Source organism: Eleginops maclovinus, chromosome 7 (assembly GCF_036324505.1).
Source record: "Eleginops maclovinus isolate JMC-PN-2008 ecotype Puerto Natales chromosome 7, JC_Emac_rtc_rv5, whole genome shotgun sequence".
NCBI classification, from domain to species: domain Eukaryota; kingdom Metazoa; phylum Chordata; class Actinopteri; order Perciformes; family Eleginopidae; genus Eleginops; species Eleginops maclovinus.
Window position 1 is genome coordinate 10,696,387 of NC_086355.1, and position 16,291 is coordinate 10,712,677.

The 16,291-nt window shown below is 39.0% G+C and overlaps 1 protein-coding gene across 1 annotated transcript; it reads right to left on the minus strand.

The window, feature by feature from the left end:
- Nucleotides 1-11,816: 11,816 nt before the first annotated feature.
- On the minus strand, nucleotides 11,817-15,269 carry pcdh8 (protocadherin 8). The gene is made up of 4 exons (XM_063888399.1): nucleotides 12,906-15,269; nucleotides 12,715-12,785; nucleotides 12,338-12,471; nucleotides 11,817-12,199 (listed from the first exon to the last, which is right to left on the minus strand). Exons 1-4 carry the CDS (start codon nucleotides 15,267-15,269, stop codon nucleotides 11,850-11,852), a joined length of 2,919 nt encoding a protein of 972 aa, XP_063744469.1. The 3' UTR covers nucleotides 11,817-11,849.
- Nucleotides 15,270-16,291: the final 1,022 nt, after the last annotated feature.

Sequence of the window (16,291 nt, forward strand, 5' to 3'; positions counted from 1 at the left end):
TATGATGCATCAATATTTCTATCCAGTTTGTTGAAGTCCAGTGTCATGTTTTTTATACCCTGTAATAATGATCCATATCCCTGCATAATCCATGTGTCATGACTCCTCAGCAGAGTAGCCTACCAAATTTAAAAGGTCAGTTCACTCTTCTCATGCATAACGGTTTAGTTCTATGTGTCGAGATCCTGAGCTTCCCGAATACTCTGGATAGATCACAGAACATACTATCCACAGTCATAATGGGGTTTATTTCCTTAGTAGAAAGTAGTTGATCTAATCAGTCTGTCACAGAGGTCGGTCGCTGTATCCAACAGTACCAGGACATTGTTTCTAGAAAGCAGTTTTGCTGTTGTATGTCATTTTCCAAGCGTTGACCAAAACAAAATTCAATTCTCTTACATTTTGACAGGTTGGCGGAAGAATAGGACATTTTGAAACTGCATCAGATAAAACTGACGTTGTATTCATTGCTTAGCATCACAAAGTGGGAACATTATGATTCTGTGGACAATCCAGAGTTCTCTTATCTGCTTTTAGGGGTGGACAGTTGTATAGTTATTTCACTTGTCTTTCTTTTTTTACCATGTTTGACGTGAGTGTGTTTATTTTAATCAAAGATAAGTGTTGTGATTCTATATGTTTCTTATCGTGAACAAATCCCACAAGAGCACTACCAGCAATGAATATATCCTGAAAGTATCACCTGTATCGTCAAAGTGTTATAGCTTTTACGGACCAAAAACTACACAAACTTGTGATGAGTCACACTGTCAACCCTGTGTCCAACTTTACATTTATATAGAACTACAGCCTTATAGTTTGCAGAGCATAACTTGCAATTTAGTTTGAAGCTGAATTGAGATCTTTGTTGCAAATTTCCCCATTGTATCTACTGTGAACTCCAGAATAAATGCAAACATGTCAAGAAAAAAACTCTTGTTTGATTTTTAGACCAAAGCTGGGTGCAGGACAGGGGATTTTGAAGGGTTTTTTTTGTCATTGGTTTTCTTTACACTTCCTGACCAGACCTTGACCTTCCACTTGTGGCCATTATTCAAGCATTTCTGTAGGTTGACACCCATCATGTGGGTGTTCCACAGAGAGGAAAACCTGAGTTTGGCTGCAACAAAGGGAGCCTGATACATTTCATGAGCCTTGTTTTTATGATACATGTTGAATAAATTATGTTTGTTACAGACAGCTGTGGATTTGCATGTAAATGCAAATCCTCAAGGGTCAATGTGCCAATTCTCCTACATTTCAATTCAGAACTCAGGAGTCGAGCCTTGCTCTGCAGTGCATCTGGGGCCAGGAGTTGATGTTTTTGGATTAGAATTTTAGAGAAACTCTCAGGGGTTCCTATAGCTAAGTCAACCTTCTGTCAAATTCTCAAATCTGAAAGTCCGACTTGAAAGCATTTTAGATTCTTATTGCCTCCAGGGGAGTTTCTGTTGGTGGTCGGTAAGAGGGGTTTAATGAATTCTGAACCTAATCTGCATATGGTGGGATGGAACTAAAACTGTGACTGTCTGTTGAGGATGTGCCTTTTAAAGGGTTTATGCAAACATCTGCCCAAAACTCTTTTGATGTTCTCATCAATCAGTTTGGACAACAAAACAAAATACTTTAGGATTAACAGTCAATTCACATCAAAACTAATCCAAAGCTCCACTTTGTCAGGGCTGCTGGTTTGGGTCTATTGTTACAACACAAATGGTCAATTGTCAATAAACATATATTTCATTCAAACTAATTAACACAATAAAATACAGTCAATTACGATCAAATGTGGCCTGTTGATTCTTAGTTGACTAAATAAAAGATGGTCACATCAACAAAACCCACATATATTTTAAATATTTCAGCCAATCCATACTATTTAACATTTACTCAAGTAGGTTTTATCAAAGATTCTGAATTTGTATCACAAATTAGTCCCGTAATTGTAAATTGCCTAAACTGCAAGACTACAGTATTGCAGTCCTTAGGAAGAATCACGCTTGCAGAGACACATTGATTATTCATCTCGGTAATGCCCTTATGTCCTAAGTTGTTAGACTTCAGCACTCTACAACCTACCGTGTATCTCCAGAGGCTCCACAATTGGATCCTCGGATTTCAGAACAAGCTTTGAACTCATGTTCACAATTACTGAGAGAATGTGTGTTTTAAAAATATCATCCTATATTTTGAGGCTGAACATTTTAGTCAGGCTTTCAACAATGTTTGGCAGCTCAATTGAAGGTATTTTTTTTGTCTGACAAGCCTATTGTAATGTCAGAACACCAAGGCAAAGGGATCAGCGCAAGGTATCAGCACTTACCACAAATCATTCAACACCTTAAGATCTGTGCTGGTCCTCCCTAAAGATAGAAACCCCCCTGGAGTGAAGAACCGGAGTGGTGTATGACACCCCATGTGACAGCCTTGGGGAGCACTACTTTGATGAAATGGCAAGGAACCTGGACAACAGACTGTATGAACACTAGAAACAGACAACATCAGCTGTCTGCGAACATTGGGCAACATTTCAGCAACGCCTGGGAAAGGATCTAACGTTATCAGAAAGATCTGATGCCAGAGACCATCCATGAACAGACAGAGGTTTTGATACGATTGGGTTTCATACTTTGGTCACGTGATATAACAACTGGACGTACATGATGAAGAAAGATGTGGCTGGAAGCTTCGGAAAATGCTACTTAATGCACCCGGAGTTACAATTATTGAAAACTATTGTATAATAACTGAAATGCACTTCAACTTTAAGGAAGCAAAGAAGTTATTGCCCTATTTTAGCTCTGGCACAAAATGCACATTTTATGCATCTCCTCGCTCTCATTGTGCAACATATAAAGGAATAGATTGATGTTTTGACATGAATGTTTAGTCACTTTCATTGCCGGAGCAATAAGAAAAGGTTCACTCATCTGAAGGGATTCATCTGGCAAAAAGACTGCAACAGGAAGAGCTACCTAGTCTGGTTAATTGGCACATCAATATACAACTTAAAATGTTGTTTTTGGTTGTGAATACTTTCATATAGAATACTTACATTATGTTGCTAAAATGCAGAACAGCTAAAAAGTGTTATTTTCTCCCTAATGATATTGATTTTGTTACCCTTTCACATTGAAAGAAAAGGCATCAGCCAATGTGGTTAAGCGAAATGAACGTCATGGGAAAACATACTCCACAATAGTGCTGCAAATTTGCATCCTTACAGGTATAAATAATCTGAATTACGATGGTCACAAGCCTTGCTGTATTTGCATTTTGGTGTTGATTATTCGTCACGCAGCCTTATGTGTAAAGGCCTTAATCTATAGTGTGTATCTTTTTTAATTTGACCACAAACAGTTACGTATAAATTAAAATATCACTTTGTGATTAGCGATTCTAATTTCCTCCTGGCTTCAGCCCCACACTTGAAGCAAAAACATGAAAGAGGTATCAATATTCAAATTCAACCTGACAGGAAAAAAAAAGCAAAGGGCATTTCCCCAGATGTTGAAGAACCCCATTTCCCCAGATGTTGAACCCCTTTTTTTTAGAATGTTATAAAGAAGAGAATAAAGCCTATGCATTCACGAAATGGGACTTTGGGAGTACACACGTTCAGAGTGAACTTATCAAAGATGTGTACATGTTTAAATCTATTTATATCAGTTTTCTAAAACCCTGTGCTGTGTATTGAAGAGTGAGTTTGATTTGTGCCACAATATATTCATATATTATCAAGATAAATATAATATGTGTGCCGGTTTATTTTTGGGGAGCCTCTGTCTAAATTTCACAGCGCTGAATCTAGCTCACTGTCTCAGGAAGGTTGTGCCAGATGCCTCATCTCACTCTTAGCTCAAGTGTCCCACATACAGTGTAAGAGAATTGCTGGTTACACTGCTCTTAGGACTGGCAGAGAAGCAGCAGGTTAGAAAAAAACACCTCCCAGGAGAAATGATTCAAGGTATTGGAGAGCCAGAGAGGCGAGTAAAGTGAATGCAATTTCAAAGGGGAAATAATGGAGGTCATGGTGTTTGATGTTCCTATTCTGGCCACGAAAATGACTTGGTTGATGATGGAATCAATCACACATCCATGGCACTGAATTTTAATGAAGGTATATTTGGTTGTTTTTTGCATTTTTAATAACAGTGTTAACATCAAACCTAGCCATCCATTAATCCAGACAGACTGAAGTGCAGTTATCTGCAGCCGAGCCAGGTGATATCAGCTGACTTAAGCAATAATATTTGAAATGTGACAGGTGTGTTTTTTTTTGCTTTTTTATTTTTTTCGGTGCTGTTCTTCTCTTGTGTTTTTGTTGTGATGAGTGTACACAAGGTCAGAATGGAGTTTATCCTGTGATATCACCTGCCAGTCCAGACAAGAGCAATGCTCACTCAAGGTGACATTACTTTGGTGTCTGTACTCAGCATGCCACTTTGTCTTTCATTTCCTGTGGGCTTAAATTTACAACTTATCCTTTGACAGGAGGAGTAAACATCTCTAATATGACCCAGGCGTGATCTCCCTGGGTAAACAAAAGAAAAGCTGCCTCATACTCCACGATTCCTGACAATCCCAAAGAAAACAAAAAACAAAGCACTGTTTTGTTTTCATGAGTGAGAAGCCCTTGAAAAAAATGCTTTTTAATTTAAGGGCTTTAAAGAAGTATACAACAGTATGATAAATTCATTTGAAATGTTTTGATGTTGACAATGACTAGATGTAAGTAGTCTGGCTGGGGATTACTGGAACGAGCAGCGCTTACATAATTAGATGGAAAGAAATGGATAATAGATAGATACAATAGCAGTGTGATTTAGAAGAGCTCATGACATTTCCTTATTCTTTCTGCAGTGGCTCTTTATCTGAGGCTGGGAAAGTTATTTAGTATGCAATGGATCAATCACCATCCTCAAAAAGTCATTTAAATTAGCTTCTCGGGCAGATATCTATCCAACAAAGTGGCCGACAGAGGCAAGGGACTATCAGAAAATTAAAAAAGACGTAACATTTTTCTGTGTGGAATAGAAATTGAACGCATCTGAGCAAAGCATTGGTTACGCAAACATTCCAAGATGGTCACAAACAGATTTCTTTTCTTTTTCTTGTCTTTGGATTTTCTTATCATAAGTTCAAACAATGAGGAGCAGACTTTTTTTTCACATACCCGGCTCATCATCCTCATTGTAACAACTATTTCAATCTTTCCATTGACAATCGGATTGTGTCCCATTTTTCATTTTTCAGATAAACACTGTCCAACCTTTTTTTGATAAAGAAAAAGGTCCTGCAAGTTTTTCCTTTAATTGAAACGGAGTCCAAAGTGAATGTTTGATTCTCACTAAATACAAATAATTCATTGGCCATGCAGTGCATGTCTAATTGCAGATGAAGCATCAAATTAAAATGTCAGAGACTAGTCAGAGTAGCAGTGGTTGGAGAGTTAGTGAATGAATTTATGTTTAAGATTATGCCATTTCCAAGGAAGGTGTAATTTGTGCAGTACTATAACCGGAGCAACACCATGTTATTAGTTTCGACAATTCTCAGTCATGTTAATGTCGGGAAGGAAAGAAGACAGCATGCCACCTAGTGGGATGTGAATAACCCATATATCTCACCACCAATTAGTATTAGGCTGTACTGTAAAGTGACAGGAAACTAATTCATAAATACTGTAGCAACATGAAAGAGGAGGGAAGCCATCCAGAGAAGAAAAATAAACTGTCACTCCCATACTGATAGGGAGACATCAACGGAGCCTTTCCAATTACTTCAAGGTTAACTGTGAACCACTAATAACTTCAGGGAACTGGAGAAACAAAACATTGTTAGCTAATTACATAAGCACATCATTTAGACTGATTGATGTAACATAGTATTCTGTGCTCCCTCTCTCACTCTCTCTCCCTAATTTCTCTCTTCCTCATAGCAGAGAATAGCATAAAGGCTGATTCCTTTGGCAGCTGTCTCCATGACGGCCCAACCTGACACAATGAGACACTCTCGCGGCTCAGCAGTAAACCACAATCAACTGGTGAAGAACTGGCAAAGATTTATCATCATGAGATCGGGACCAAAGCCCGATGTGAGAGCTGACACACAGATAGAGAACTGCAGGCACTGCCATTTCTGTTTAAGACAGAGGTCAAGCCGTCTGTTACTGAGGTGTGAAAGCAGCAGCCACTCCATGCTCACATTTATGCAGTAATAAAGTGAATTAATACTCCTCTGGCTGTCAGCCTGATGAGATGAAGCATTCTGTTTTTGAATCTGTTTATATGGACGCCATATAACAAAGAGGCTTAAAGGGAGATCACTTATGTTTATTGGTATGTTTTGTTGCATCTTCTGTCACTGAGGTTACATTCAGAACACTCTGTTCGCTCATGAACGCAATGATATTTAGTATTTATAAAGATGCATAATAACAGCTCATCCACAATACTAGCTCAATTGGGATTTGAGCTTTTGTTGTAAGAATTGTACATATGCTCAATAGGAATACAAATTAGTTATCTCTAGTGTGTCTATGGAATAAAGAATATGATTTTCATTGAAAGCAACATCTAGAATATAAATTTGCTTCTATACGGAGGGTGGTTTTGGTTCTTGGTACTGTTTAAAATAAAAAATAAAGGACAGAATATAGGATTTGAGGCATTGAATGTGCCCCAGCTGAAAAAGAGCACTCAGAAGTCTGATTGCTGAAGCCCCAAAAAGGGTACTCATCGTTTGTTTGTTCACCAGACTTGAATTCAACATACTGTATGTAAACCCAACAAGATGATACAACCCTGAAGTGATCAAATTAAATCACTGGTTGGTTAGTGGAATTGTGTAAAAGCAGCAATACGTGTGAAATGAAAGCACCAGTCATTCAGAACAGAAAAGATACATCTCAAATAGCAACATAAATATTAAGTACTGACACGTTATTGGTACATTACATGATGTTACTGTTGAACACAAGCTTCCTGTTCCACAAAAAAGAACTCCATTAAAAGCTGACATTTGGTAATAGCATAGCAACCGCTCATGAATAACATCTCACTGCTCTGGCAGAGACATTTCCTTGAGTTACAATAACCAGTCAATGTAGAAAAAAGTTAAACATGTTTAACATGTTTGTTAAATTATATTTTTCCTTTTTCTTTCCAGATTGAATGTATAAAACAGACCTATAGAGGATGTTTTAGGAACACTATAATGTTTGCGTTTATACAGCATGACGTTTCCCCCTAGTGGTAAAGAAACTAACAGAGCACAGACAGACCTTGGTAAAGTTGCTTAACGCTGCTTCAGCACAGAGTTTCTGATATTATATATTTATATATACATGGTGAGGGACATGTGTGAATGTTTATCTCACAGTTTGTACAGTATTCACACAATACAACTTTCCTTTATATCACCTGGGGAATTCAGGACTGTTTTGAACATTTAGACATTGAATGATTGATGGGGAAGCTGAGATGGCTAGAGGATTTCTACATTATGCATTCTGACAACATTTCCTTTAAGATGGGTTATTTTTATTATGATGAATCGGTGATAAGGTTTTCTACTTCTCTTTCTCTCTATGTCATTATCTGTATCTCACTTTCGAGATACAAAAGAAACACATCTTATTTAAGCAGTAAATATATCAAATCAATCAAATGAAATGACTAAATTCAAACCCACGCACGCACATGGGTCTAGACAGAAGTCATACAGCTCCTCATTGTTTATGTTTTAAAATGATTCATCACAATATTCACATCCCTTTGTGCTCAAAGGCACATTATTAGATTTAAAAAATAAGATACAGTAACATAATTGCTTGAAGCTAGTATTGCTTCTAGATTTTTAATTGAGTGACGACATGGTCTATGTTCCAATTATCCCTACCACTAAGTTATGCAGCACACTATAGTGTAATATTATCACATTTTAGTGGCATCACAACAAAGCACTTCAGCTCTGCAGATTTCCATTTAAAACATTACAGCTGAAATAAAATGGAGATACAATTAGCAATTGATTTTGCCATGCATGTTCTGAGTAGTTTGAGTAGTCTTTGAATACATTCAAACTGTTTTTCTTCATTTTGCTAAACCCTCCCTTGCTTGGAATATAGGACTAACCCAAATTAAAACTCGGGACTTTAACTCTACAAAATAATGTATACCAGCATATCTTAACATGCTAATTATCTTCACAAGCTACAAAGCAGTCAAAACAGTTCAGAATTAAAACCCTGCTCACAGACTCCCACTTTAACTGTTTTGTATATAACTGCAGGCACAAGCATATCTTTTGGCAAAGACAGAAAACAACGTTCTTATATGGGAAGATCCAAATATTTATCGAATGATTTGCAAGAAAACAGAGGAAATGATGTCCTTGGTGGTCAATTTTAGGTTAAAGGAATAATTCCACATTTGGGGAATTACCCTTATTTGATTTCTTTCCGAGGGTTAGATGAAAAGATCAATACCACTCTCAGATGTCTGTCCTTCAATGCAGTTGGAGCCAGGAGCCAGTTAGCTTAATTTAGCATGGAGATTGTAAACAGGGAAGAAACAGATATAGCCTGGTCCCCTTTCAAAGGTAACACAATTAGACTACCAGCACCTCTAAAGCTCAATAGTAACACATTTCATGTGTGTTTACTCCAAAGAACAACCATAGTGTAAACACAACAATTCACATTTTTACGAGGCTAAATTGTAGTGACTTTCTGGAGTTTCAGTTGGTTACCTGGCAACCTAAAAGAAATCCAGAGCCAGGCCAAGCCCATCTTTCCATTGTTAATCTAAAGCTAAGCTAACTAGATGCTGGCTCAAGCACCATATTCAACAGACAGATGTGCCTATATATAGATATACTGTCATTGTGTTTTTAATACATTCATTTGTGGGGTACCATAAGAGCAAAGTATTCTATAGATCCTTTCAGGCCTTTGAAATGGATACGTTCTATCTACGACATGCTGGATGTAAACCTACAAATGGCTCGGTGATAACATCCCATAATTTAGTAGAAACTGCTGCTTTTTCCTGCCGACTGTTTTAATTATTTCAAGGTATCAGACATTGATGGGACTTTATTGTAAATGAACCAGACAACATCTTAATGGTGAAATAAATCGAAACAACTTCTCCTCCGAGACAAACTGTCAAGTGGGAAACAAATGGTGTTATTTTTTCACTCACCAGCCGCACAATTCAAAGCATCCAAAAGTCAATATCCACACTTGGCAGTTGAGACAAAGATGAAGATGAGGTGCGGGTAGTACAAAACATTGCATTGTGGGACGGGCCTGAAGCACCAAATTACATTGATTCAGAAAGGCTTCATCTTTGCACACTCAGAACACTGGGGACTTCAAGTTGAGATGCTAAGAGGCTATAACAACATAATCACAGTCCTACAGTTAGCCATTTGTCAAAAATAAACCAAACAGCAGGTGCGAAGGCTTGAAGTGACATCGGCAGATCTAACGCATTTGTTAGTGGATTCCTGATAAGTTGGAAAACAGCTCTTAAAATTTCCATTTTCTTTTACCTAGGGAGATTATAAACTGTGTTGTTAGAGCTGCTGCAGAACATTATTGTGGAGTCCATTTGGATATGAAAGAACACAGTGTCTGCCAGCGGGGACTTTTCAAACACACAAATGTTATACCAAACTGTGCAGAAGAATATACCTTATGGCACAAATTGTCAGGTCAATGCACAACTATGTGACCTACAAGGAGCACACAAAGCAATGATGAAGCGAATCATATTGTATTGATTGATGAATGCATTTCCCCTCTCTGTACAATTGGCTATCTGTCAGACCAGTGCACATCACTGGGGGCACAAATATGACCTTCTTTCTTATTGCTTGCCTTTTGTACCACATGGCCTTGAATCCTCAGTGGACTCTATGCTTCAAATAAAGTTCATAACTTTGCAATTTCCAAAACTTTTGTGACATTGTACACCAGGGGTTTTACATCTTTTAGAAGAGGTGATCAGAGCCACATAAATAGGAAAAAAAGTTTTTGAACAATGTCCTATATTCATGAGACAAATCGTGTCAATGTGTGAGAACTCTGTTTAGTGCTTTACAGTTATAAAAAAAGGGTATCCGATCCTCTCTATTCCAGTTTTTATCAAGGATATAAAAAGGCAGGTATTTATGCTTATGCAAATGAGCACTGCTCTTAGCCAATTTTCCTGCAGATGAACAGAAAACAGAAAGGCTCTGTGTCTCGTCAGTTTCCACCGATAGCACTTCCTTGGCAGCGGTTTTGGAAACTATTTATTTTCTTTTCAGGACTGGCCCTTAGATAGCTATTATGTAATTTGTAACAACCCTTTACTCTTGTCTCAGTTGCTTTCATACATCAAAAGCTCATTTAAAGTGACCTTAAAAACTAATGAGGACAAAATACTATAACGAAATAGTCCATGAGAAGATATAAATCAGCAGGTATTTAATAGCATGTAAATGCATATTTTCTGTAATGCTTTCAGCACCGTAACTCAAGAGTCTAAACTGTTGATGAATAGCAATATTAAAGTGGGCCTGTACACTTGAAGCTGTTGGTGAAAACACATGCACATCCCCATGGACATGGTCCCTTGATTGAGAGATGTATTTAATTGATTTTATCTTGCATAATTTAGTTAGACTTTCTGGTTTCTTGCATCTGTGTGTCCTGGATTTACAAAAATTATGTTGCTGCTCTATTTTGGGAGACGTACGTATGAAACTAATGCAAATATTGTATAATTTGTATGCAACAGCTACATGTAACCACTAACCAGGATTCAGGGTGATGTTTGTCAGTGTTGGTTATGGTTTTTGCACACATCAATGTTTCATCAATAAATCATTCGGGACCAGAGACAGTTTGCACTTGCCCTACATACTCATGGTTTGTTTTGAATAAAAGTGACCTGTTCTGCAAATAGGACAGTAAAACTAGAAGAGAGAGCCCTATCAATGTCAAAGTATTAAGAGAAAATGTAATAAGAAGAAACTGTACATCATCCTGTGTATTGTTGGTCCCATTTAACAACAAAGTCAATATAGAGCTAAAATGTGTGCCTCATAGCAATAAATGAAAGTCAGAGATTTGTCAAGAAGTCTAATATGTACACTGTTGTTTAAAATGATGTAAATTATTTAGAAGAATTGATGCAGGCGTGACAGCACCCAGCATGATTTTTTAGCAATAATGGTTTAGACTTTCTTTTCCCCTTCAGTACCAGCTCTACTCTCTCATTTGCATGCAAGAAAGTCAACAGAGCAACCTAAGACTCTTCAAAGCCAGTCTCCCAGGTAATGCAGCAGCTTGAGATTTCACATCTGATCATCACTGACTTGAGTCTTGATCATGTAGATTCAAACTAGAGGGGGTTTTTACATGTTTACAAATTCAGAACGGAGTTTCAACTAGCAAGGGAGTGATATTTATTCTTCAAAATGAAATATGTCTTAGATAAATTGATGTATCTTCTATTGTCGCTGTATTAGTAAATCAATTTGAGAACATGTGTGGAATAAAACAATCCAAAATGATGATTTAAATCACACTTTAATTGGAAAAAGGGACACCAGTGTGCATCATAGAATACATTATACTTAAATAATGAAAAATAATACAATTTACAATAATTCCTCAAGTATAAAAATATGTACACCTGTAGCAACTGCTATACGACTTTAAAACATATGTACACCTGTAGCAACTGCTATAAGACTTTAAAACATATGTACACCTGTAGCAACTGCTATAAGAGATTTAAAAATATTGACATTTTCCAGAGTCATGTTATTTAGTTTTTCTGACACATTTTTTAAAAGATGGTTGCAACCTCAACAGCCGTAGCCACAGTTACAAAGTTTGGACTCTGGTTTTGGATATCAGTTCCTCGAAGGCTTGCCGCATGTTGCTGCTGAGGGAAGTAAGAAGGGAGGGTCCCGGTCTTAGAGAAGGTCTGCATACTGCTTCTGGAGTTTGGGCGATTTGTGCCATAACCAGAGTCCTTCCAAAAATTGGGATAGCCGTGAAGATTGTTGAAAGCTGTTACTGGGGCAAAGCCTATTGTGTATGCATTATCTCCAGAGCCACTAAAGCTCTGTGGTGGTAACGCTGAGTATGTGCTTTGGCAATCCCCAGACAAGCTGTGAGCAGTGCTGGATGAACCTAAAATAAAAGGGAAATAGATAAAGAAAATAAAGATGAGACATTTTTGATGAAGCTATTATATGTATGTGCGTCTGGGTAATATTTATGTTTAATTTAATAGTGTTTAATTTTAAAAATGAAGAGTGGAAAACTCACTTTTTAGCCTTGGTTGGAAGGTACTGAAGTTCTTTTTTCCTCCGTCACCGCTGATATCAGAGTCACTGTCGTTAAAGTCACTGTCCCCTTTTCCGCTGTCCTTCACGCTCAGCTGGTCGCTGTTGCCAATGCCACTGCAAATACAATCAACAGATACAGTATGAGCCACCACTGCGCCACATTAGCTTGATTATTGATGTCTTTTTTCACATACAAGGCATGTATTCATCCCACCCATCTAACCTTACTCCCCTTGAATGCCAAAAGCAACATAATGCATGCATGTTGCATGTTAAGTACCCTCTGTGTTCAGTGAGATTTCACTGTGAATAAAGCATATCATATCTGAGAAAATAAATTACATGTAGTTGTCTTACCTCACTTGCAAGCAGTATTTGTCACCTTGCCACACAGATGTTGGTTGGAAATGCTTGGAGGGCAGGAACATCTAAGACAACAAACAAAATGACAGCAGAGAGCTTAGCTTCCATTTCTGGCACAGAGATCAAGGCAGCTCTTGGGAACATCATATGCATATGAAAATGAAATACTCTCTTAGTTGACTCACCTTTGTTTCAGAGGCCCCACTTCTCTCCTCATACAGGCAGGAATCATCCAGAGTTGAAGAGGTTTTCTCATGGAAGAAGCTTCTTGGTCCGGTGTATATGTTGGGTTCTATTGAGCCGAGCATGGGCATTGGCCTGCTGTCAAACATGCTGTGACACACTTCGCTCTTGGAGCCTTGGTTTCTCCTCCCATCGCTGAGTTTGCATGTCACAACAACAACCACTATTGCAATCAGCAAAAATGCACACCCACCGCTAAGCATAATGATGACAATAAGCGAGCCGTCAAAGCCGGTGCCTTCTTCATCACTTGACCGCAACACAATGACAACTTGGTCTTCAGAGGGCTGTGTGTCTGAGACAATAAACCTAATGGTGGCACTGCTAGAGAATGGGGACCTGCCATTGTCACTCACTGCGATTTTCATTTCCAGTACGTCTCCAATTTCAGACGTCAGCCATTGTTTCAAAGCAATTTCTCCAGTGTCTTTGTTCATTATAAAAATATGTGGGTCACCTTGTACAATTTGGTAGTGGAGCTCGCCATTCATTCCCTCATCCTCATCTTCAGCTGAGACGCGAAGGGCAAGGTAGCCAGCAGGTGCATTAAAAGGCAGAGGGATATCAGCAGAGTCGTTCATGAGGACGGGGAAGGTGAAGTAAGGATAATTGTCATTCAGATCCACAACTTTTATTCTGATTGTTGATGTGCTTGAACGAGAGGGGGAACCTCTGTCTTCAGCTTGGATGACCAGCTCTATCTGCTGTAGAGTCTCAAAATCAAAAGACCTCAAAGTGTACAAAGACCCTGAGAGGGAATCCACAGAAACGTAAGTTGACACTGGAGCTCCTCCTGGCACCTCTGAATCTATGAGTTTGTATGAGACTTTGGCATTCTTTCCCACATCAGGATCTCGAGCGACAACAGTGGTAACATATGAACCTGGTATGTTATTTTCTAAGACAGAAACTTCAAAAACTGACTTACTGAAGAGAGGGGGATTGTCATTCTCATCTGTTACACGGATGGTGTATTGTCTGACAGTTTTGAAAGGTGGGCTTCCTAGATCCTCTGCAATCACAGTCAGGTTATACTCTGGGATCTTCTCTCTGTCTAAAGTTGTGCTGGTAATTATCATGAAAGAGTCCCCATATGCCTGCTGTAGGGTGAAATGCTCGTGCCCGAGCAGGCTAATGTGCACATACCCGTTGGAGCCAGAGTCTCTGTCCGAGGTGCTGATCAGAGCCACAAAGCTCTCTGCAGCTGCAGCCTCTGTGATGTAGGCGATTCCATCACTGCTGGAAGTCATGGGTTTGATGCTGATTTCAGGTGCATTGTCATTCACGTCCACGATGTCAATCACAACTTTGCAGCTGGACGGGACAGAGTTTGCGCCTGAATCTGAGGCTTTGATATTCAGCTCGTAAGACTTCTTTTTCTCAAAATCAACCAGCGCCTTCAAAGTCACGTCCCCGGAATAAGGGTCGATGTGGAAAAGGCGTCCAGCTTCAGGTGATAGCACGTCAGCAAACGCGTACGTCACCTCACCGTTAACACCGTTGTCTGGGTCAAAAGCGTGCACTTTGAGAACTCGGTGACCCACAGGGGAGTCTTCATACAACTCAACTTTCAGCGAGCTGTGCTCAAACGTGGGGCTGTTGTCGTTAAAGTCCAGCACCCTGATGTTTACAATCATAGACCCGGACTTTGAAGGCACCCCTCCGTCTGTTGCAGTCACTTCGATGGTGTAGGAGTCCTCCACCTCCCGGTCGAGCTCCCTCACCAGCACCAGCTGAGCAAACTTCACTCCATCATCCCCATCGCGCACTTCAATGGCGAAGTGATTAGAAGGGGAAATGTTGTAGCTCTGGATGTAGTTTTCACCCACGTCCTGGTCGAGGGCAACCTGCAGTGGGAACCTTGAGTCCAGAGGTACATTCTCCACTATCTCCAGCTGTGTCTCGTTGCGCGTAAAATGAGGAGAGTAGTCGTTGATGTCTTTCACTTCGATTTCCACGTGGATGAGTTGAAACTTTTCTTTGGAGAAGGCCACAACGTCGAAGGTGATGAAGCAGCGCGGAGACCTCGGGCAGAGCTGCTCTCTGTCAATTATTTCTGCCACACTCAGAAGTCCGTCGATCTCCCTCATTTCAATTACAGAAGAGTTGTTTTCTTGCATGAAGCGGAACGATGTGTCAGAGTCTTCAGCTGGATCAATCTTTAAATCTTGGGAAAGATTTCCTATCTCCGTCCCGGGTGCATCCTCTTCATAGGTGAAATACCTTGTAGTTGTACATTGAACAGAGTATACAAATAAAGAAAGCACAATGCACACCATTACTCCTGAAATCTTGCAAAAACCCATGTTGAGGGTTTACAGAGTGCTGCCAAAAAAGTCATGAATTGTGCAGAAAATCCACCAGTTGTGCTGTGCTAAATCGAAACACGACTGCGATAACTCTGACTTCGCTGTGGGACTATAAGCCCCGGTATATGCAAATATGCTGCCCCATCGACCAATGGCCTTCCAGTGGTCCACCAACAGGGGCACGTTTGGCTCTGCAGCAAACTGTTGTACTTTTGTTGGAGCAAATGGTTTATTAGATAAACTGATTGTGGAACTTTAATCGTGCTGCTAATAGTGTTACTTAAAATAATCTGCACATAATTAATTAACTGATTCAATCACTTACACGACTGTATTAAATAGGACCACGTGTCAGAAGAGGAATCTGAAGTACCTGTTAAAAGCCTAAAGGATTGGTGTGTTAGTCAGACAGTAAGAGGAAATGAAGCGAAAGACGGGGCGGAAAGAAAAAAGCAGTAAGAAAAAGCCAAATGTCAAATAAATTATAATTGCTGATCAAGTAGGGCTCATAACATCAGAAATGATCATGCTTTGCTGCTAGTTTAACAAAATGTAAGGTATGAATAGCAAAAGCAGTAAAGGAAGAATTTTACATTTGAATTTAGGTAAAAGTACAATGAATATCAGCAAAATGTTTATCAAATTAACGTATTATTAATGGTTGAACATTGGGATGTTTTTCTTCATGTCTTAATGTGAAAGCAGCATATAATGTTAGTTGAATTGGAGCTTGGTTTTAACCTTATTGCTCGTATGTTTAATGTGAATGCATCATAGTGTGATTTTAGTCATCCAACTTGTAACTAAGAACTGTAACCCGTTCCTGACCTTAGCTGTATGTAAAAGTAAAAATCACACTTTTTTTTTCTCTGACATGTAGTCTATGTATAACATTGCATAGCTTGGAGATACAATACTTTTATTTGATATATTTACTTATTTGCTTTCGCCAAAAGTAAATGCATATGCAATATGAAACTGGAAAACGCATCTAATAATTGAATTCCCAGAGCCGAATG

Bases quoted from the DNA above. Each gene is read 5' to 3' on its own strand.
- pcdh8 (XM_063888399.1), bottom strand. From the start codon at position 15,269: ATGGGTTTTTGCAAGATTTCAGGAGTAATGGTGTGCATTGTGCTTTCT. The intron at 12,786-12,905 runs GTGAGTCAACTA...TTGTTGTCTTAG, and splicing joins GTGGGGCCTCTGAAACAAAG to ATGTTCCTGCCCTCCAAGCA. The intron at 12,200-12,337 runs GTGAGTTTTCCA...CTTTTATTTTAG, and splicing joins CTTCCAACCAAGGCTAAAAA to GTTCATCCAGCACTGCTCAC.